Raw genomic sequence first — 24,136 nt, forward strand, 5'->3', positions numbered from 1 at the left:
TAGTGTCTGATTCCAACTGGGTTGGGAGAGAATGAAGGTGGGTGGGTGGAGGGAAGAGCAGAGGCAGACAGACCAGTTAGGAGGCCATTGCAGTTATCCATGTGAGAGATGACTATGGATTTGGCCACCATGGGAGTGGTGGAGGGCATGAGAGGTGTTTTGCTTATGGAGGTATTTCAAAGAAACACTCAGTAAAATTTGCTGAAGGATTGGATGTGGAGTTGGAGGAAACAAAAGAAGTCACACATTAGTCCAAGGATTTTGACCTGAATCATAGAAAAATAGGATAGAATAGAATAGAAGTATCACAGGGCACCTGGGTGCACAGTCAGTTAAGCATCCAACTCTTGGTTTCGGCTCAGGTCGTGCTCTCAGGGTCAGGAGATCAAGCCCCACATCGGGCTCCACACTGAGCCTGGAGTCTGCTTGAGATTCTCTCTCCTTCTCCCTCTGCCCTCCCTGTGCTCTCTCTCAAAATAAATAAATAAATCTTTTTTTAAAAAAAATAGAATTATCACTTATTGAGATCAGGAAGGATGCAAAAGGGACAGGCTTGTGGTCTGAGGTAGTGAGGATTCAAGCATTTGATTTTTAACAAGAAAAGTTTAGCAAATGTTTAGTAGACAGTTGGATGTAAAGTTTGGAGTTCAGGGGAGAAGTCTGGGCTGGAGATAGTAACTGGGGAATCATCAGCAAATTGGTAGTTTTGAAGCCATGAACCAGGATGAGGATGCATGGAGTTGCAGAAGAGAGGAGGGTCAAGACTGAGTCTTGGCTGTGCCAAGTCAGAGAGATAAGGAGGACCCAGAAGGAGACTGGGAAGGAATGTAGTGATTTAGAATGAAGTTGGGAGGGAGGTGTGTGGGAGTGAGAGTGGAGGAAGGGAGTATGGGGTCCCAGAAGCCAAGTTAAGAAAAATTTCAACATCTTTGAACTGTGTTAAATACTGCTGAGAGTTCTGATGAATACTGAGAATTGACCCTTGGATTTGGCAATGTGGAGTATTAACAAGAACAATTTCTCTGGAGTGGTGGAGAAAGAAACCAGATTGGAGTAGTTTTGAGAGAATGGAAGGAGAATATTTAGAGACAGTGACTAAGGTGACTTTTTCAAGGAGTTCTGGTGTAAAGAGGAACAAAGATGAAGAGATTGGGAGTTCAAATATGAGAGAAAATGTAGCATTTTACGCTAATTAGAACCATATATTAGAGCAGAACAATGATGATATAGTAGAGGAAAGATAATTGCTAGAGTGAAAGAGTGGTTTTCTTGAGTAGACAAGCAGGAATGGAATTCAGTGCTCAACGGGGAGGCGTTGGCTCTTGACAAAGTTCATTCAGGAGAGGAGAGGAAAGTACAGGTAGACAGGTGCAAATAGGCTAGTAGAGTTTTGTGGGGAGGATGAGGAAATGCTCTTCTGGTTGCATTTATTTTCTGCATGAAAAATGAAGCATCATCTGCTGAGAGAGGGGAAGGAAGGAGGTGTTGGAAGCATAAGAGAGGGAAGGAGGTATAAGATAGAGTAAATGGGCTAGGGAAGGGGAGTAGAAAGGGTAGTAGGATTGCTGCTCCCTCTTGAGGTTGGGACCCAGTCATGAATTTCAAGTAAAACAAGTCAGCATGGATGTGTATTTTCTCCAGTTGCAACCAGCTGCTCAGGCTCAGTATAGTCCGTCCAGGGATGAGTTGGATTTAACCTGGGTAGAGGACAGAGGAGGAAAGGAGTTGAGGGTGAATGCAGAGGGATGATTAAAAGGATGCCCACAGTCCAGTGCAGTGGGGCTGAGGAATTGTTGGCAGCAGAGGGAAAGAGTTGGAGGTGGTAGCTGGAGAGTGGGATGCTGGCGATTGAGATTATGGAGAGGATATGGCCATTGGTAATAATAATACCTAGTATTATTATTATTACTCCCTCTATATTATGAGGGAATGCATGGCTGAGGTAGGTTGCAGTATAAGATCTATTAGAGGAGAGAATATCCAAGAACTAAGAAGCTGGGGGCATGAAAGAATCTCTACATAGCTATTAAAATCACTAGAATTATGGTAGGGGCAGTGTTGCTTTGGGATGGTGAGTAGCGCTGAAATGCTCAGTGAATGAGGGAGCGATGGGCCTCTGTGGATGAGTGCACCCAGGAGGGGCAGGTTTCAAGGGTTGGAGGGAGCAACAGTGATCTGGAATGAGCAGTGACAGTCAGGATGCCTACATCACCTCTAGGCCCTGAGGTATGAGGGATGCCGTTGAGGACAGTATGGACCACTAGAGGGGGATGTGTTCAGGATGGCATTTAGATCTCAGAGTGCCCTGTTCCTTTGGAACTAGATCACCTGGAGAGATTATTTTATTTTTTAGAGCTTTTAAAATAATACAGATGCCTGGTGCCATCCCAGACCATTTAAATCAGAATCCCTGAACCTGTGTGAGAGTTCCTGTTTCCTCACATTCTGACCAATATTTGGTATTATCAGATGTTTTAATTTTTGTCCGTCCCAGGTGTGTACAATGGTATCTCCTGGGTGTCTTAATTTGTATTTTCCCATATCCTAATGAGGACGCATCCTTTATATCTTTGATCTATTTACTTTCCTGTTGTCCATCTGTTTATATCCTTTGCTAATTTCCCCCCACTGGGTTTGTTAGTCATTTTCCTATTGGCTTGTAAGAACTCGTTATATATTTTGGATATTAATCCTTTTGTAGTTATATGTATTGCAAATATCTTTTCCCTGCATGTGGCTTGTCTTTTTTTTTTTTTATTCAGCAGATTTGGATTTTAATATCAATATTTAAGTTACCAATTTTATTTCTAGTGGTTTGTATATTTTATGATATAATTTTCATATAGCTTGTTTTAAAGCTGTTGGTAGACACAAGTATTTATTGATTGATTTTCCAGGGAAAGAGAAAGGCAGTTTTTTAAAAAGTAAAAATCATCAAAATAATGTTTTGCTCTGTCTATATTGGGATAGTATATTTGCCATTCTTAGACTGTTATTTTACTTATCTCACTATGACACTGTTGTTTTTTTTTAAGATTTTATTTATTTATTTGAGAGAGAGAGCAGGGAGAAGAGCAGAGGGGGAGGGACAAGCAGACTCTGTGCTGAGCATGGAGCCTGACTTGGGGTTTGATCCCACAACTCCGAGGTCATGACCTGAGCCAAAATCAAGAGTGGGTCATTTAACCGACTGAGCCACCCAGGCGCCCTGTCACTGTTTTAAAAATAAAGCCAATGCATGTACCTAGTAAAAAAATTCAAAAAGGACAAAAGAGCATGAAACGGTGAGTAAAAATCTCTCTCTCCTTTGGTTCTTCTGCTCAAAGGTAACAGTTTCTTAAGATTTTTATGCATATACCAGCATATATATGTAGACCCTGGTGCCAGTTTCCTGTGGGTGTCATAACAAATTCCCACAAACTGGGTGGCTTAAAACAACAGAGAGGTTCATTCTTTCCCAGTTCTGGAGGCCGGAAGTCCAAAATCAAGGTGTTGGCAGGGCTGTTGGCTTCTGATGGTCCCAGGCATTCCTTGGCTTGTGGCTGCACTCCAATCTCTGCCTGTTTTCCCACCTGCTCCTCTCTCTCTGTCTCTCCTCTGTGGGTCTTATAAGGACACGTGTTATCTTCCAAGGCAGCCTGGTGCGGTGCAGAAGCACACAAATGCTGGGGCTGGATTTCATCTGGGTTCAGACCCCCGGCCCAAGTACACACAACCTGGGACAGTTACCTGATGGCTCCTCCCCCCAGTTTAAGTGGGGATACTATGATGGGACTTATCTCAGCACCTTTATGAGGGTAAAGTGAGTTACTATTTGTAAATTACCTCAGAACAATGCCTGGCCAGAAGATAACCTAAGTAAATATCCAACAGACCAGATTTTATGCAAATGATATCACGCTCTCCTTGTTTTTCTTCGTTTAATAGTATATCCTGAAGTCTTTCCATCCCAACACGTAAAAATGTAAGGCTTGTATAGAATTCCAAAGGTCCTTACTATAATAACTACTCTTCTGTGTCAAGCACGATTCCAGCCACTTTATATTCATTATCTCCCTCAAAAATCACAAATACTCCCATTTGGGATAAATAAATGGAAACTCTGTGAGGTTAAGCAACTTGCCCAAGATGTTCTTGGTATTGTGAGTTCAGCCCAGTACTGTCTGTTTCACTGTGATGCTGTCTTCTATACAAGCTGACTTCTGTGAGTTTATCATCTCCTTAAAGACATTTCTCTGAATTCTAACAGCCTCAACAGGAATTAAAACCTCGGCTGGCCCCTTTCTCCTCTGCCTGTTTCACAAAGCTGGCCTCCCAGTGCCACAGACAGTTGCGGCTCCCTCGCTGTTCCCTTTTGCTGGCCCTCCCTGGGCCTGAGAAGACTTCCTGTTATGGTTGATGAGTAAGAATGAATAGTAAGAAGCTAGCCTTTCCCTTCTCCCTGAAAGCAGAAGTGATTCTTACCCAAACGTCTCACTTTGTTAGGGGCCAAATTGTAGGGTCTTAACTTGTTTTTCATGAAGATGAGGTAATGCTGGACAGCGGGATCGATTCTAGAATAGTTATTTAACTCAGATGTTCAGTTCTTTATAGGAGCTTGATTAAGTGGAAAGTCTTGGGAATTGGATATCCTGGCTGCCTGTTAACCAGACACCATCTTTTTGTATCAACCTTTGTTGATTGTTCTAAAATTATTCTAAATGGCCTTTAGAAAATTGATTTTTATTTAGTCCCGCAGCATCTCAGGGTCATTTATTATTCTAGAATTAAGAATTCATGCATCTATTGGCCCTTACTAGCTGCGGGACTTTGGGCAAATTCTGCAGCCTTTAAGGCTTAGTTTCCTCATCTACAAAATGGGCACAATCATAATATCTACCTCGAGGGATCGTTATTACCATCAAATGTGATAATGGCATAGAAAGCCAATAACAGTGTGTAGTACACAATGAAAGCCCAATAAATGTGATTAATAGTGTAAAAAAAAAAAGAATGAATCCATCTAATAATACCAAATGTTGGTCCGAAGGTGGGGAAACAGGATGCAACTTCCCCCAGGTGTGGCTACATACATAGGTATCAACTACTAAACTTTCCTTGAAAGTTGATTTTTAAAAAAACAAATCTTGGACCTAAGCTTATTTTACTTTAAGGTACCTCATCCAGCTAAAGTAATGCTCCAAAATAGCTTGATAACGGTGGTTGCAACTATTTTGCAAATGTTAAATATCCTGATCATAGAAAACAGGCCACATTCAATAACTCTACCCTGGTGACACTTTTTAACACTCTGGCTGCAAACTCTTACAGATAAATCTTAACCTTAGAAGAAATATTTTCCTTCCCACTAAAATTGTCCTAAACTGTGTGCTCGTACGAACTTAAAAATTGGATTACTGTTTGAGCCCGTAGCCCAGACAAAAAAAAAAAAAAAAAAAAAATCTTGCTGACCTACGCGCTTTTCACGTGACCTTTGAAAAGGAAATTCCTATGTCGGTGTAATTCCAAGAAGGCTCAACAGATGGCACAAAATCGTTTCTGTGGCACCACGGTACTTAAACCAAGGAGCTGCATTTTGTCAAGCACTTGCTTTCCCCGTGCGTTTTGAAAGTTACTTTCTCTTTTCCTGGGAAAGAAACCCCCTGGTAAGTAAACAGGCTTTTGTGGCTTGTTCACATTACGGCATCGAGTACCTCAAATGCGCGAGAGAATGCGAACGATGGTGACAACGGAGACAGGTACCGCTTTTTGGAAATGTTTGCCAGCTGATTTTCAGTGTCCTTTTAATTTCCAAGAACGATAAAAAAGTGGGGGTGTCCTCCTGGACTGTCTTGAAAAGACGTAAAAACAACTAGCACTTGCAGCCATTGTTCAGGGAAAACACTGATGTTATTTCTTCTGTTTCTGTCTACATTTCTCACCTCTCTCTAGCTGCTGGCTTCCAGTAACGTTTACAGCAGTTTCTGCCCCTCGCGCGGCACCCGGCCCAAGTTTTGTGTTTTTATAGGAGACGGACGGGAGCCTTTGATCGCCCCCCCCCCCCGTGACGTCACGTGGGGCTGTAGTTGTTCCTTCGGATCTGTCACTCAGGTAGCAGCACTTGGAAAGCAGGGATTATGTCAGCGCTCTTCGAATTTCCAGCCCCGGCTCCTGGCGCCTGGCACAGTACGTGCGCTCGGAATAAATATTTATTAAATGGTGGAAGTGGCAGGGATGCGTCTAGCACTGCTGTCTTCCAGGTCTCTTACCTAAACTTTGGCAAATAAAGCAATGCCTTTCTTTCTGTCTTAGTTGACTTAACTATGGACTCACACTTACCTCAATGTTTTGCTCATCGTGTCTTTTTCGTAGTTTTAATTTTCATAGATCCTATCCACCAGAGTTCCCCGCCCCCTTGAAATAGAGCTTCTTTCATCTTTTTTTTCTCCCTCTTTTTGTTGGATGCATTAAAGAAAAAAAAAACACTTTTACCTTTGATCTCTTTTTACTTGCTTTTAAAGCAAATTATGAACTCTCTGACCGTCTGCTTCCTCTTTTCCCTCTCCTTTATTTTGCTTAAATAGAAAAGCTCCTGGCTGGCTTGTTAAGTGTATACACTAGGAGCTACTTGAGAATATAAATGCTCTTGGAGGAATATTTGTGTTGGGGGGGGGTAGGATGTTCTCAGGGCAGCTGGTCAACTTTCCTACATAGTGGCGGAGTTTCAGTCCCCTGAATAGACACCATGGAGAGACCTCTCAGTGCGTTCTCATCCATGAGTGTCAAGGATCTACTATCGTGTGGAAGAGGTTCTCTGTATGTATCAATATTCCAAATAATATAAGCAGGTTTCTTTAAATATAAAATATTTTTACATTAGCTATATTTTGAGACAAACCTTTTGAGTTACAAAATGTTCAAAATCAGAAATTTTACAACTATATACAAAAGTATAAGAAAGAAAATTAAATGTATCTATGATTCAGAGATCCAGAGATAACCACTATTAGCATTTGGTATATTGCCTCCTAATCTCTTTTTCCCGAGGCTTTGTGTATTTTATCAGGTTTTAATCATATTTTACAAAATTCGAGTCCTACTACATTCACGATTTTGTATTCTTTTATTCATTATATTATTTATAGCTTATATTTAATATAAATATAAATTATATTTATATAACATTCTATTATTTCAAAAGTACAGTATTTGAGGCTGCCTGAGGCTACCTATTTGTGTTTTAGGTATACAATAACTGATTAAACTGTTTTCTAGACTAGACTTTATTTTTTTTTCAATTTTTCATCACGTTACAAGCATTTTCATAGTAATAGTTTTATGTGTATTTCTGATAATTCCTTTAGGAGAAAATTCTGAGAAGTGGAATTGCTAAAATAAGGGGAAGCATGTTTTTAAGGAATTTCTGTATGTGACCAAATTGCCCTTCAGAAAGCTTGAACTAATTTTTCATTTCTGCCAGTAGTAAACAAGAGTTCTCATTTTAGTCACACCTGCCAATGCTGGCTATTATATTTTTTAATTCTTCCAGTTTGGTAGGTAAAAATAATCATACTTTTTTTAATCTTGAAGAAACAAGAATTCCCATTTGATTCACTTTATCTTTTTATGCTTGAATAAATTATAGACATCATAACATTCCCTCTGTAAATGCTTCATTCTATATCTCTAAAAGAAGTACATTTTCCTACATGGCCAAAGCACATTATCAAAAATTAACATTTATTATCTTTTAATAGAATCTAGTGCTGGGTCCATTCTAAAATCCCTTCTTCCTTTGTTATTCAAGTAACTTCTTTGCTGGGTCTGTCTAAACTGAGATCCAGAACATGATTCATCTAGATGTTAGCTCCTGTCTTGTTTTAATATGCATTTTTTAAAAATTCAAGTATGGTTGACAGGCAGTGTTACATTAGTTTTAATACATTAGTATCAGTTCACAATATAGTGACTCAACAAATCTAAATGTTATGCAGTGCTCACCCCAAGTATGGTTACCATCTGTCACCATATGATACTATTACAATGACATCGACTATCTTCCCTATGATGTACCTTTTATCACCTTGACGTATTCATTCCGTAACTGGAAGCCCATACCTCCCACTCCACTTCACCCATTTTGCCCATCTTCCCACCCCTCTCCGCTCTGGCCACCACCTATTTGTTCTCTGTATTTATGGGTCTGTTTTCTATTTTTTGTCATTTATTTGTTTGTTTTGTTTTTTAGATTCCACATATAAGTGAAATCATAGGGTATTTGTCTTTGTCTGACTGGCTTCACTCAGCATTACAGGTCCATCCACGTTGTTGCAAATGGTAAGTAATAATTACGGTTGAGGAATATTCTATTGTATAAATACTGTATAAATATCTTCTTTATCCATTCATCCATGGATGGACACCTGAGTTGCTTCTATATCCTGGCTTTTGTAAATAATGCTGCAATAAACATAGGGAACATTTTTATTTTTTGTGAGATTGGACATAATTCATATTATTAATTATTGATTTTTAATTCTTTGGTATATTTTCTGAGCAAATAATGTGCTCTTCTTTTTTATATATTATCGTTATTTTTAATTAATTAATTTTTTTTTTTAGAGAGAAAGAGTGCAAGTTGGGGGGAGGGGCAGAGGGAGGGAGAGAGAGAATCTTATGCAGGCTTCACACCCAGTGTAGAGCCTGATGGGGGGGCCCTATCTCACGACCCTGAGATCAGGACCTGGCCGAAATCAAGAGCCAGATGCTTAACAAACTGAGCCACCCAGGCACCCCAATAATGTGCTCTTCTTAATTTTGAATGTTGAAAATTTGAAGAGTACAGGTAACAGCTAAGAGGAAAATAAAATTCCCTTATAATCTTACCATGTAGAGATAATTACTTAGTATCTTGATAATGTATCTTAATTTTCCCACGTGTATCTATACATATTTATTGCTGTACATTTTAAAAATAAACTTTTTGTCACTTACATATAGATGGTGTGCAATTTCCCATGGAATTAGGTTTTCATTATTTTTAAAGGCCACATGGTAATATTTAATTATATGGAGATAACCATAATTTACTTGACAACCCACTATTTTTAGACAATTAGATTTCCTTTTCAAAAAATAATTTATTTTGTACTGGCCACTTTATCATACTCTTTTTTACTGGTTTTAACAGTTTTTCCATTACTTCTCTTGGATTTTCCATGCTAACAATCATATATCTAAAAATAGTGATCATTTTATTTTCTGCATTCCAATATTTCTATCTCTCATTCCTCCTCTCCCACCTTAATTATAATGGCTGGAACTTCTAGAACACTGTTAAATAACAGTGGGCATTTTTGACTTTGAATTTAACAGAAATGCCTTGGGAGTGGGATATTTAAGTTAGGTAATATTTTTTCATCAAGTTTTCAAAGTATCTTTTCAATATCTACTTTAATTAAAGTTGTATTTTTAGTCAGAGGTAAATGCTGAATTTAACAGGTGAATTTTTAACATCTGTGGAGATGCTCATCTGCTTTTCTCCTTTTATCTATTGATGTATTATCATCATAGATTTGTTAATAATTATAAGCCATTCTTACAGTATTAGGAAAACCCTAATTAATCATTATGTATTACTCCTTCAGTTAGGAGCTAGATGGATTAGGATTTCTTCATTCTGAGCTTCTCCCCACCACCAAATGATTGGAATTTATCTCTTTTATTTGTATTTTCTAGTAATTACTCTTAATTTTATAATATACATACTTAGACTTGTATTTTTCTAGTAACATCTTGAATTAACTGGTATCTATCTATAGATTCTCCTTAATCAGGCAAGGATCACAGCATGATTTTAGTTCACTCTCTCCCTCTCCCCCATTGTCTACTAACTCCCTTGTAATTGTTGGCAATTTTAGTTCCACATTTTTATTAAAATTTTTGTCATTCATATTTATTGGAATTTAGCACTAATTTTTCCTACCTTCTTTGCAAAGTATTCCTTCTTGTGTCCCCTTTATTGCCTTTTTTTTTTTTTTTGTGGGGGAGTCAGTTTATTTTTCAGAGGATAGTCTGTCCTCTGGTAATTTAGATGGTGGATCTGTCTTCCAAGTCTTTTAGTATTTCTTGTTTATATCATTTGGCCTCTTGTGCTGTGTTTTGGGAAAATTCTCTTCTTGGTCTTCCATCTCACAAATTCTCACATCAGCATTGCCACTCTGCAACTCAACTCATACAATGAGTTTTCCATTTCAGTTATTAAGTTTTTAATTTCCACGATCCCTATTCCATTCTTTTTTAGAATACTTATCTCTCTCTCAGGATATCTATCAATGCTATTCTGCTCTTTTATCTCTGTTTTCTTGGGTGTTAACTTCTCTCTTTTTTTTTTTTTTCCATTTTAAAATAGTTGTTTGGGTGTTAACTTCTCTTATATCTTGAGTTTGGTTCCTTTCCATCATGGTGGGTTTTTTTTGTTTCATGCTTTTTGATTGTGCAACCCAAATTGTGGTTGAAGCTCCATGTCAAACTGCTTGTTGATCTGTTTTCACAGCCTGTTTGTCAGAAGCGTAGGCCAAACTAGTCTGTATTAATTTTATATTGCTGCTGTAGCAAATTACCACAAACTCAGTGGCTTAAAAAACACATCTATTATCTTACAGTTATGTAAGTTAGTACTCCAACATAGGTCTTGTTGGGCTTATATAAAGGTGTTGGCAAGGCTGCATTCCTTCTGGAGGCTCTAGGGGAGAATCCATTTACTTGCCTTTTTGAGTTTCTGAATGCTACCTGCATTTCTTGGCTCATGGCCCCTTCCTCATGGCAACTCAAGCCCTTCTCACATCAGGTCACTCTGACCTCCTCTTCTGCCTCCCTCTTCTGTTTTTAAGGACCCTTGTAATTAGACTGGTTCTACTTGAATAATCCAGGATAACCCTCTTTTTTTTTTTTTTTAAGATTTTATTTATTTGAGAGAGAGAATGAGAGAGAGAGAGAGCATGAGATGGGGGAGGGTCAGAGGGAGAAGCAGACTCCCCGCTGAGCAGGGAGCCCGATGCGGAACACGATCCCGGGACTCCAGGATCATGACCAGAGCTGAAGGCAATTGCTTAACCAACTGAGCCACCCAGGCGCCCCAGGATAACCCTCTTATTTTAAGGTCAATGAATTAGCAAATTTAATTCCATCTTCAACTTGAATTCCCTTTTTCCATGTAATAGCATATTTGCAAGTTCTGGGGTTAGGAGGTGGACATCTTTCAAAAGCTAGTACTCTGTCATAGTCCAGTCTGCTTGTGATTTTCAGAAACTTCTCTTGGTTTCAGTTCCCCTAAAGACTTCTCTTCCTGGCTTTAAATATGTGTGTGTAAGTGTGTGTACTTTTTTTCCCCATCATTTAGGGGATTTAGGGCAAGAGGAGGAAGCTAGAGTATGTGCACACCACATTGTTGACTCTCATAATTTTTAATGTTTGTAATTGAAAATGTGATTTTCTTGATCCAGAAAATGTTTAGAACGTTTTAAAAAGTGGTTTAAAAAGTTTATTTTGTAGTCTGAAAAATGACTTTACAAATTTCTGCTTTGGAGTATTTATTAAAAAATTTATTTGACTTAAGAATCAATATTAGCAAATGCTCCATGAAACCTGGGGACTTAGTACAATATTCTTTTTCTATAGGTTCAAAGTCTCTATTAAATCCTTTATTAATTATTTTATTCAAATCCTCATATGCATATCTTATGTGCTTGATCTATTTGTGACCCAGAGAAATGCACTACATGTCTTCACTATCAATATCTCCTTGTGTTTTTAGCATTTTTGCTTTGTAAATTTTGATGCAGTTATTCACTGTGAAGTGTCTTTATCTGTTATATTTTCATTGTGAGCTATTTGTTTTAACCAGTATGAAGTAGTAAACTCTCTTATCCTCATTGCCCAATTCTCTGATACTTTGACCTAATGGAGTATTACATATACAAACTGCAATTCCTGATGAATACAGCCCCCTAGTGTTCTTATCTTTGCCCTTTTACAAGTATTGTTGTATGGCTTACACATCTCAGAATGCAATATGCACCCACCCTAAAGTCCCTCCCTACCTCTTATTCAGTTCTTTTCCCCCCCTAGATTTATTGAGATATAATTAACATATAACACTGTGTAAATTTAAGATCTACAATGTGATAATTTGATACATACATATATATAGCAATATACACACATATATAACAATATATATGTATATATTGCAAAATGTTACCACAAAAAGGTTAACAAATCCATCACCTCACATAATGACCTTTTATTTTCAGTTGTGAGAATCTGCTGTCTTAGCAACTCTCAAGTATATAATACAGTACTATTAACTATAGTCATTAGGCTGCACATTAGATTCCCAGAACTCATTCATCTTATATCTCGAAGTTTGTACCCTTTGACCAACATCTCCTCATTTCCCCTGTCTCCAAGCCCTTGGCAACCCCCTTTCTACTCTCTGTTTCTATCAGTTTGGCTTTTTTAGACTCTCCTAAGTGAGATCATACATTTATTTTTCTCAGTCTGACTTTATTTCACTTAGCATAATGCCCTCAAGTTCTATCCATGTTGTCACAAATGGCAGGCTTTCCTTCTTTTTATGGCTAAATAATATTCCATTTTATATATATCTCACATTTGTTTACCTATTCATCTGCCATTGGACACCTATGTTGTTTTCATGTCCTGGCTATTGTGAATAATCCTGCAATGAATATACTGAAGCATGATTTTTTGAGACAGTGATTTCATTGCCTTTGGATATATGCCCAGAAGTGGGATTGCTGGATCATATGCTAATTCTGTTTTTAATTTTTTGAGGAAACTACTGTTTTCCACAATGGCTGTACCAATTTACCTTCCCACCAATGGTGCACAAGGGTTCCCTTTTCTCTACATCCTTGTCAACACAGGTTATCTTTGTCTTTTTGAGATCCATTCTCACAAGTGTGAGGTGATAGCTCATTGTGGTTTTGATTTGCATTTCCCTGATGATCAGTGATGTTGAGCATCTTCTGATGTACTAGTTGGCTATCTGTATGTCTTCTTTGAAAAAATGTCTATTCAGGTCTTCTGTCCATTTCTTAATCAAATTATTTTTAAAAATTTATTATTTCCTATTGAGTTCTCTGAGTTCCTTATATATTTTGGGTATTAATCCCTTATCAGATAACATGATTTATAAATATTTTCTCCAATTTTGTAGGTTGACTTTGCATTTTGTTGCCTGTTTCTTTTGTTGTACAGTACTTTTTAGTTTGATGTACTTTCATTTGTTTATTTTTGTTTTTGTTGCCTATGTTTTTGGTGTCAGATCCAAAAAATTATTGCCAAGACTAATGTCAGGGAGCTTTTCCCCTATATATTCTTCTTGGAACTTTATGATTTCGTGTCTTTTAGTTAAGTTTTTAATCCACTTGGAGTAAGCTTTTTTGTAAGTGGGTAAGATAGGGGTCCAATTCTTTTACATGTGCATATACAGTTTTTCCAATACCATTCACCACTGAAGAGACTACATTTTCAAGTATTTTTGCCTCCCTTGTCAAATATTAGTTGTCCAATGTCTTATAGTTTTCAGTATACAGGTCTTTCACCTCCTTAGTTAAAATTATTCCCAGCTATTTTAGTCTTTTTGATGCATTTGTAAATGGGATTTTTTTTTTATTTCTTTTTCAGATAGTTTGTTGTTAATACATAGATATGCAACTGTTTGTATGTTGGCTTTCTATCTGCAACCTTACTGAATTTAATAGTTCTAACAGTTTTTTCATGAAGTCATTCAGACTCTCTACATATAAGATCATACATCTGCAAACAGATATGCAAACAGAGGGAGGGACAAAATTCCTTCCCATCTTTTGTCAAGGAGTCTATTTTCCCGAGACAAAGCTTGAGTATGATGGATTTTCCTTAAAATGGCTCCTGATACCTTTCCATGTGTGTAGATGCTTTTGGATCCCACCATCAATTTTCTATCCTTCTTTGTTTTTGATGGCAAGGTGGGTTTTTAGAAGTTTCTGTGTTTTCATGGGTGTTTTGGTGGCAGTTGGGAGAGGCTGTAGAAGAGGAGCAGTGAGGGACTTTTAAAAATTCTATTATTTATTTATTTATTTATTTTGAGAGAGTGAGTGAGTGTGTGTGTGTGTGAGTGGTGGGGGGGTGAGCAGAGGGGGAGGGAGAAAGAGGGGAAAAGAATCTCAAGCAGACTCCATGCTGAGTGCAGAGCCGAGGCGGGGCTTGATCTCATAACCCTGAGATCATGACCTGAGTCGAAACCAAGAGTGGGACGCATAACCGAATGAACCACCCAGGCACCCCTAGGGACTTTTAACCATATGCCATTTTGTAATGAAATTCTCCAGCCCAGAAGAGTTTTACTCTTCCAAAGAATGGTTCATTGAAACCCTACTTACCTCTTAACTATTTTACTATTTCCAGTATACCTTCAGGTGATGAACAGTGGGTCCTTTTGTTAATAAAACTGAACAACAAGTAGTCAACATCTGCTTTCAATTGTTCCTGCTACACAAGGCCCTACTTAAGAAATGTCTGCTCTTGTCACCTGGAGCTTCTAGACGTTTACCTGTGTAGATCAGCTCTTGAATAGGGTATAGTGGACCTCACATTCCAACCCTTTGTACCAGTCTCAAGTATGGCGTCTGTGGCTTCGTGCACCTGCCTCCACTCTTCAGACAGGTAATCTTTACTCATTCACTCAGCATCAGTGTCATGAACATCAACGCTTCTAATCTGCTGTAGTACAGTAAGACTTTCTGGGCTCTGGGAAAACTGTTATCCCATACATACAGCAGCTTCAAATTGACATGCCTTCTGACTTCTTCAATGTACTTTTTAATATTTCACTCTCTTTTCCTGTTTTATCCGCATGTCAACTGTAGGAACTTGATGTTTTCAGATTATCAAATGCCAATTCCTATCTCTCTCAATTTGTTGCTTTTAGTCTAGTGGAATTGGAAAAACACAAATCCATTTTTATGGGAATTGTGTCAAAGAATGAGATCCTGTGACTAAAAAAATTTCCCGTGGCCACAAAGGGTGGAGTATTTATGTTATCTCATCTGCCTCTTCCCGGTCTGTAAGAGTACCTCTAACGTCTACGTGTAGGTGGTTCCAGGCAGGTGCGGCTGTGGGCACTCTGGTGTAGGTGCAGAATGCTGCCCTGTGGACATCACAGCTGTCATTGCTGCTTTTAGGATGCTGCAGTGGGAATTAGGCAGCTGGGGAACCCTGTCTGTCCTGCTATCTTTTGTTCCCTGCAGGGGCTCATAAATGCTTTTCCATGCAGATCAAAGCTGGAATGGTATAGACTCATGAGTGTTTGTCTTAGTTTCTGGGACTAGCTTCTTGCTTGATCTTTTGCACAATTATAGTCCCACTGCTTTGTCTCAGTCACAAACATGGGGTCCGTGGGCTGCTGTGCCTGCTTCTACCCCTCAGCCAGTCATAAATGTCCAGTTTGGTGTGTCATATCTTCTCAAATGGCTCCATGAACAGTGGTATCATCTCTCCCAGCCCAGCTACAACTGGTATTGGTGAGGTCCAGTTCATGGAGGTGGAGGGAGTAGGTGGTTCTTCCTTGTGACACAAACTTGGCCTTATTCCAATCTTCACCCTCACAAAAGGATTTATCCTGTCATGTACCACAGAGATTTAGGCATCAAGCCACAGGTGGATGGACCTTCCAACCTTCACCCACCTTCCTCCCCATTCCTTTTTTTAAAAGATTTATTTGTTTTTAGTTGAGAGAGAGAGCATGTGAGCATGAGCAGGGGGTGGGGCAGTGGGAGAGGGAGAGTGAATCCTCAAGTAGACTTCCTGCTGAGCATGGAGCCCAATGTGGGACTCGATTCCAGGATCCTGAGATCATGATCTGAGCCAAAATCAAGAGCTGAACACTCAACCAACTGAGCCACCCAGGTGCCCCCCATTCCTTTTATCTCATGTTGCCTTGGCCAAACTAGCTGAGGATCTGGAAGTCTGGCCAACTGCGTGCATGGCTTCACAATGACCACCAGGAGCTTATCTCACACTCATCTAATGTTTTCTGGTAACACAGTGGACATTCTCTGTGTGTCAGGTTTTCAGAAAAGAGCTAGGAAGTTAACCCTAGGTAAGATTAGTCCCTGGAGAAAGAGAGAAATGGGTTTGTTAGCCCTTGACCCATGAGAAGTCACTGGTTGCAGCAGATGGCTGAGTCTAGTGCCAAATTGAATACTGGTGTAGACTCTTGAGAATGTCTTGTAGTTTCTGGAAATAGCTCCTTGATTGCCCTTTTATACAATTTTAGATTATCAAACTGAGTGATATAACCTTTTGGAGGGATAAAGGACTGCCTTTTAAAAGAGAATAAAGTATCCTCTAAGTCCAATGAAGAGACCATAGTCATGTAGTTAACTTCTAAGACAGTTGATTTAAAACCTTTGTCTAGTAAGTAAATGCCTGTGCTTCTTCAGTAACCATTTCTATTGATTTTTTCTTCTCCTTTTTTTCCTGTTTTTTAAAATCCATTTTGATTTTATTTTTGTGTATGGTGTAAGAAGTGGTCCAGTTTTCCCAACACCATTTTTTGAAGAGACTGTCTTTTCCCCATTGTATAGTCTTGCCTCCTTTATTGTAGATGAATGGACCATATAAATGTGGGTTTACTTCTGGGCTCTCTGTTCTGTTCTGTTGATCTATGCATCTATTTTTGTGTAAGTATAGTTTTTTTTTTTTTTATTACTACAGCTTTGTAGTATATCTTGAAATCTGAGGCTGTGATACCTCTGCCTTGTTCTTTTTTCTCGATTGCTTTGGCTATTCAGGGTCTTTTGTTGTTCCATACAAATTTTAGTATTATTTGCTCTAGTTCTGTGAAATGATGTTGGTATGTTGATAGAGATTGCATTAAATCTGTAGATTGCCTTGGGTAGTATGGACATTTTAATAATATTGGTTCTTCCAATCCATGAGCATGGAATTTTTTAAATTTGTGTTATCTTCAATTTAATTCATCAATGTTTCATAGTTTTTGGAGTACAGACCTTTCACTTCCTTGGTTAAGTTTATTCCTAGGTATTTTATTATTTTTGGTGCAATTGTAAATGGGATTGTTTCTCTTAATTTCAAATTGGACAACAGAAGAATTTGTAACCTTCCAAAACTGAATCAGGAAGAAATAGAAAATTTGAACAGACTGATTACTAGCAATAAAATTAGATCAGTATTCAAAAAGCTCCCAGCAAAACTCCAGAAACAGATGGGTTCACAGACAAATTCTACCAAACTTTAAAGAAGAATTAATATTTGGTCTTCTCAAACTATTCCAAAAAATAGAAGAGGAAGAAAAGCTTCCAAATTCATTCTATAAGGCCAACATTACCCTGAAACTAAAACCAGATAAAGATACTACAAAAAAAGAGCTACAAGCCAATATCTCTGATGAACATAGATGCAACAATCCTCATCAAAATACAAGCAAACTGAATCCAATAATACATTTTAAAAAATCACTATCAAGTGGAATTTATTTGAGGGATGTAAGGGTGGTTCAGTATTTGCAAAACAATTAATGTGATACATCACATCAAGAGAAAGGATAAAACCATATGATCATCTCAATAGATGCAGAAAAAGCAGCTGACAAAGTATACATCCCATTCATGATAAAAACTCTCAAATCAAAGTAGTTTTACAGAGAACATACCTCAACATAATAAAGGTCTTATATGAAAAGCCCACAGCTAACATCATACTCAATGGAGAAAAACTGAGAGCTTTTCCTCTAAGATCAGGAACAAGGATGTCCATTCTCACCACTCTTATTCAACATGATACTGGAAGTCCTAGCCATAGCAATCAGACAAGGAAAAGAAATAAAGGCATCCAAATTGGTAAGGAAGAAGTACAGTTTTCACTATTTGCAGATGACATGATTATATACATAGAAAACCCTAAAGAGTCCATCAAAAAACTGCTAGAATTGTGAAATGAATTCAGTGAAGTTGCAGGATACAAAATTAATATGCAGAAATTTGTTGCATTTCTATATACTTCTCCTCTTTTTAAATTAATGGACTCTATTTTTTTAGAGATGTTTTAGTTTTATAGAAAAATTGAGCAAATAGTCCAGGAGTTCCCATAGACCCCTTCTCCACCCTGTATACTTTTCTTATTACAACATTTTGCATTAGTGTGGTACATTATATAATTGATATATTATTGTTAACTAAGGTCCATAATTTACATTTGGATTCAGTCTTTGTGTTGTATAGTTGTGTGGGCTTTGACAAATGCAGAAGGTCCTGTATCCACCATTGCAATATCATATGGAACAGTTTCACTGTCTTAATAATCCTCTGTGCCCTGGTTATTCATCCCTCTCTTCTCCCAAACACTAGCAACCATTGATCTTTTTATTTTCTCTTTAGTTCTGCCTTTTTATGAATGCCATAAAGTTTGAATTATACAGCATGTAGCCTTTTCATATTTGTTTCTTTTACTTAGAAATATGCATTTGGTTCCTCCATTTCTTTTTGTGGCTTGATCACTCCTTTCTTTTCAGCACTGAATAATATTCCATTGTATGGATGTACCACAGTTTGTTTACCTTTCTACCTACTGAAGGACATCTTGTTGCTTTCAGTTTTTGGTAGTTGTGAATAAAGCTGCTAAAACATCTACATGCAAACTTTTTCAGTGGACTAGATTTTCAGTTCATTTCAGTAAATACCTAGGAGTGTGATTGATGGATCATATGGTCAGAGTATATTTATCTTTGTAAGAAACTGGCAGACTGTCTTCCAAAGTGTCTGTACCATTTTGAATTCCCACCAGCAATGACTGAAAGTCCCTGTTGCCCCGTAGCCTCACCAATATTTGGTGTTGTTTCAGGATTTTGGCCACTCTAATGGTATCTCATTATTTTAATTTGCAATTCTCTGATGACATATGATATCGAGTATCTTTTCATATGGTAATTTGCTATTTGGTGAGGTCACTGTTCAGATCTTTTGTCCATTTTAAAAATTATTTATTTATCTATTTTAAGATTTTATTTATTTATTTGACAGAGAGAGAGACAGTGAGAGAGGGAATACAAGCCGGGGGGAGTGGGAGAGGGAGAAGTAGGCTTCCCACTGAGCAGGGAGCCTGATGCAGGGCTTGAACCCAGGACCCTGGGATCATGACCTGAGGCGAAGGCAGATGCTTAACGACTGAGCCACCCAGGTGCCCCTCTTTTGTCCATTTTTAAATTGCTATTTTCTTATTGCTGAATTTAAGAGTTTATTGTACATTTTGAACACAAGTCCTTTATCAGATATGTGTTGTGTAAATATTTTTTCCCAGCCAGGGGCTTGTCTTTTCATTGTCTTAATGATGTCTTTTGCAAAGTAGAAAATTTTAATTTTAGTGAAGTCCAACTTAACAATGTTTTCTTTCATGGATTGTGTTTTTGATGTTGTATCTAAAAAGTCATCTCCAAACCCAAGGTCACCTAGTTTTTTCTCTATATTATCCCCTAGAAGTTTTTTAGTTTTACAGTTTACATTTAGATTTATGATCCATTTGGGGCTAATTTTTGTGCAAAGTGTAAGGTCTGTGTTAGACCCTCCCCTCTTTTTTTTGATCTTGTTGTTGCATGTGGATGTCTTATAGTTCCAGCACCATTTGTTGGAAAGACTGTCTTTTCTTTACTGAGTTGCCTTTGCTTCTTTGTCGAAGACCAGTTGGCTATATTTGTGTGGGCCTATTTCTGACTTACTCATTCTGGTCCGTTGATCTCTCTGTCCATTTCTTCACCAATACCATATTGTCTTGTTTACTGTAGCTTTATAGGAAGTCTTGAAGTTGGGTAGTGTCACTTCTCTAACTTTGTTCTTTTTTTTCTCCCATAGATGGATAATACTTTGTAATTTATTTGCATGCCTTCTTTTGTTTAAAGTAGGCATTTTGGGGGCACCTGGGTGGCTCAGATGGTTAGGCATCTGCCTTTGGCTAAGGTCATGATCCCCAGGTCCTGGGATCGAGCCCCACGTTGGGCTCCCAGCTCAGCGGGGAGTCTGCTTCTCCTTCTCCCTCTGCCACTACCCCCCTGCTCATGCTCTCTCTCTCTCTCTGTCTCAAATGAATAAATAAAATCTTTAAAAAAAATAAAGTAGGCATTTTGAATATTGTAATATGGTAACTCTGAAAATATTACAATGTAGTAACTCAGATTCTCCTCACTCCTAGGGTTTGTTGTTGCTGCTTGTCGTGGGGTGTGGTTGGTTGTTTGCTTAGTGACTGCTCTAAAGTATTGTGTAAGGACTGTATTCTTTATGTGTGGCCATTGAATTCTCTACTCCATTAGCTTAGTGGCTAGCTAGTGCTTTGATGGAGATTTTCTTAAACACCTAGAGAAAAAATAAAACAAAACTTCTGATCTTTGTAGATTGGCTCTGTGTTGATGCATTTCCTCAATGCTTATCCAGGCCATTTACAACTCTGCCTTAGCCTTCACTTTATGCTTTCACAAAGCCAAAGGTCAGCCAGAGGTGAAAGTTTAGGATTTTCTTAGATCTTTTGAGCTTCCATATAGCCCTGGACATATGTGTAGCTTTCTAGATTTCATGGTATACATAGAGTTTTCCAAAGACCCCCCATCTCTTTTCCCAGGCTCTTCTTTCCCTGGCTTTTTGGTGTGTGTGCTGTTTGTCACATTTGTTATTCCTTGTTCCAGGTGCCTGTGGCTAGTATGTTTGCCTTTAAAGATTTTCAGTAAACATTACCCAGGAGGCTGCTCCAGCCCTGAGAAAATTCTGAAGAGGGTGAAACAAAGCCAAGCCTCTGAGTGGATCCCTCAGAGAGTGCCCAGACAGGATAAAACACAACCATAATTCTTGGGTAATAATGTCTGTATTTCCTCCCCTGGCACCAGCAAGCTGCATAACTGGGAAAATATCACACTTCAGTATGTGGACAGAAATGACTCTGATAGTGAATGAAAAGATCATTGAGATTTTGTGTTTTAAAAGTGGAGGTTTGAGAGCAATCATCCAATATTTATACATCTTAATGTTATTATATTTCTAGAATTTGGACACATAGCAAGAAGTTCTGAAGAACAGCAACAACCATTTCGGGAATAGCCAGTTCAACATCATGACCAAAGACAAAGACTCTATCACAGGAAGCTTTCATTTTGTGTACATTGTGACCTTAATAGTTGGAACCATAATCCAGTTCTCTGATGAAAGTGAATTTGCAGTAGACATGTCAAATATGAAGCTTATTCATGTCCCAAAAGACCTGCCACCAAAAACCAAAATCTTAGATCTGTCTCAGAACAACATATCTGAGCTTCACATCTCTGACATGAGCTATCTCTCAGGGCTAAAAGTTTTGAAACTTTCTCATAATAGAATCTGGTGCCTTGATTTTAGCATTTTCAAGTTCAACCAGGATTTAGAATATTTGGATTTATCTCACAATCAGTTACAGAATATATCCTGCCATCTTATCACAAGTCTCAAGCATTTAGACCTCTCATTCAATGACTTTGATGTCCTGCCCATCTGCAAGGAATTTGGCAACTTGACGCAACTACATTTTTTAGGATTAAGTGCTACAAAGTTACGACAACTAGATCTGCTACCAATTGCTCATCTGCATCTAAGTTATATCCTTCTGGATTTAGAAGGTTATTCTGCAAAAGAAACAGAAAGTCTTCAAATTCTGAATACAAAAACACTTAACCTTGTTTTCCATCCAAATCAGTTATTCTCTGTCCAAGTGAACATATCAGTTAATAGTTTAGAGTGCTTACAACTGACTAATATTAAATTGAATAACAGCAACTGTGGAGTTTTAATTAAATTTTTATCAGGACTCACTAGAGGTCCAACTTTACTGAATTTTACTCTCAAACATGTGAAAACAACTTGGAAATGCCTGGTTAGAATTTTTCAATTTCTTTGGCCCAAACCTGTAGAATATCTCAATATTTATAATTTAACAGTAGTTGAAAGGATTGATAAAGAAGATTTTCATTATTCTAAAACAGCACTGAAAGCACTGAAGATAGAGCATGTTAAAAATGAAGTTTTTATTTTTTCACAGACAGCGGTATACACAATTTTTTCTGAGATGAACATTATGATGTTAACCATATCAGATACACCTTTTATACACATGCTTTGTCCTCCGCCATCAAACACATTTAAGTTTTTGAACTTTACCCAGAATGTTTTCACAGATAGTGTTTTTCAAAATTGTTCCCAACTAGTTAGATTGGAAACACTTATCTTACGAAAGAATAAATTAAAAGACCTTTACAAAGTAGGTCTCATGACTAAGCATATGACATCTTTGGAAATATTGGATGTTAGTGGGAATTCTTTGGAATATGATAGACATGATGGAGATTGCACTTGGGTTGGGAGTATAGTGGTGTTAAATTTGTCTTCAAATATACTTGCTGACTCTGTTTTCAGATGTTTACCTCCTAAGGTGAAGGTACTTGATCTTCACGATAACAGAATAAGGAGCATTCCTAAACCAATCATGAAACTAGAAGCTTTACAAGAACTCAATGTTGCTTCCAATTCTTTAGCCCACCTTCCTGACTGTGATACTTTTAGCAGCCTTTCTGTACTGATTATTGACTCTAATTCAATTTCCAACCCATCAGCTGATTTCTTCCAGAGCTGCCAGAAGATTAGGTCCATAAGAGCAGGGAACAATCCATTCCAATGTACATGTGAGCTAAGAGAATTTGTCCAAAGTCTAGGCCAAGTATCAAGTGAAGTGGTAGAGGGTTGGCCTGATTCTTATAAGTGTGGCTATCCAGAAAACTATAAGGGAACCCTACTGAAGGACTTTCACGTGTCTCAGTTATCCTGCAACACAACTCTGCTGCTTGTTACCATTGGGATCACTGTGCTGGTGTTGACTCTTACTGTGACTGCTCTCTGTATCTACTTTGATCTGCCCTGGTATCTCAGGATGGTGTGTCAGTGGACCCAGACCCGGCGCAGGGCAAGGAACATACCTTTAGAAGAACTCCAAAGAACCCTCCAGTTCCATGCTTTTATTTCATACAGTGAACATGATTCTGCCTGGGTGAAGAATGAACTGGTACCTTGCCTAGAAAAAGAAGATATAAGGATTTGTCTCCATGAGAGAAACTTTGTTCCTGGCAAGAGCATTGTGGAAAATATCATAAACTGCATTGAGAGAAGTTACAAGTCCATCTTTGTTTTGTCTCCCAACTTTGTCCAGAGTGAGTGGTGCCATTATGAACTCTACTTTGCCCACCACAATCTCTTTCATGAAGGATCTAATAACTTAATCTTGATCTTGCTGGAACCCATTCCACAGAACTGCATTCCCAGCAAGTATCACAAGCTGAAGGCTCTTATGACACAGCGGACTTACTTGGAATGGCCCAAGGAGAAGAGCAAACATGGACTTTTTTGGGCTAATATTAGAGCTGCTTTTAATATGAAGTTAGAATTAATTGCTGAAAACAATGATGCAGAAACTTAAAAAAAAAGTCAGGAAATTCTATTTAAGAAACTGTCATTAACTTGGATTCTGCTGAACATGATGGTTTTGAGTTGCTGTCTAGGTGGTACCTTTATTAGCTCTACACATTCAGGGAAGACTTAATGGAAACTATATTTCAACTAAGCTAGTGAGCAAGGCTGAAGGCTGAGGTGGTGCTCAAACTTGCCTATTACAGGTACCTCAGTCCCTTCTGGTTCAACCATTCTTTTTCAGATGGAAACACTCTTGAGTGCATGCTCATTCAAGGACATTTGCTCTCCCTTATCCTTTCCCAAATGGATTCTGTGTGAGCATGAGTTTATGGGACTTCATGGCAGCAGGAAAGGGTCAACCTCTGAAGTGTACACAGTGGCCCTTGGAGTGTCTTATGGAGCCTCACTGGCCTCTGGGTGAGCTTTGTCATCCTGTTCAACTTCAGAGCTTGGGAAAGAATTAGACCAGTTATGAAAAATAAAGATTTTTTGTTCACATCTGAGTATATTATTAAATTTATGACCCTGCTACACAAATATGTAGTTAACCAGTGGGGACTTATGACTTAATAATTTATGTATATAAGGGAAAATACAGT

The 24,136-nt window shown here is 38.2% G+C and overlaps 1 protein-coding gene across 1 annotated transcript; it reads left to right on the plus strand.

Annotated features, from left to right (window-relative positions):
* The first annotated feature begins 21,082 nt into the window (after window positions 1-21,082).
* Window positions 21,083-23,743, plus strand: TLR6 (toll like receptor 6). The gene has a single exon (XM_021701660.1). The coding sequence runs from the start codon at window positions 21,160-21,162 to the stop codon at window positions 23,542-23,544; it is 2,385 nt and encodes a 794-aa protein (XP_021557335.1). The 5' UTR covers window positions 21,083-21,159; the 3' UTR covers window positions 23,545-23,743.
* Window positions 23,744-24,136: the final 393 nt, after the last annotated feature.

This window comes from Neomonachus schauinslandi, chromosome 2 (assembly GCF_002201575.2).
Source record: "Neomonachus schauinslandi chromosome 2, ASM220157v2, whole genome shotgun sequence".
NCBI classification, from domain to species: domain Eukaryota; kingdom Metazoa; phylum Chordata; class Mammalia; order Carnivora; family Phocidae; genus Neomonachus; species Neomonachus schauinslandi.

Bases quoted from the DNA above. Each gene is read 5' to 3' on its own strand.
- TLR6 (XM_021701660.1), top strand. From the start codon at position 21,160: ATGACCAAAGACAAAGACTCTATCACAGGAAGCTTTCATTTTGTGTAC.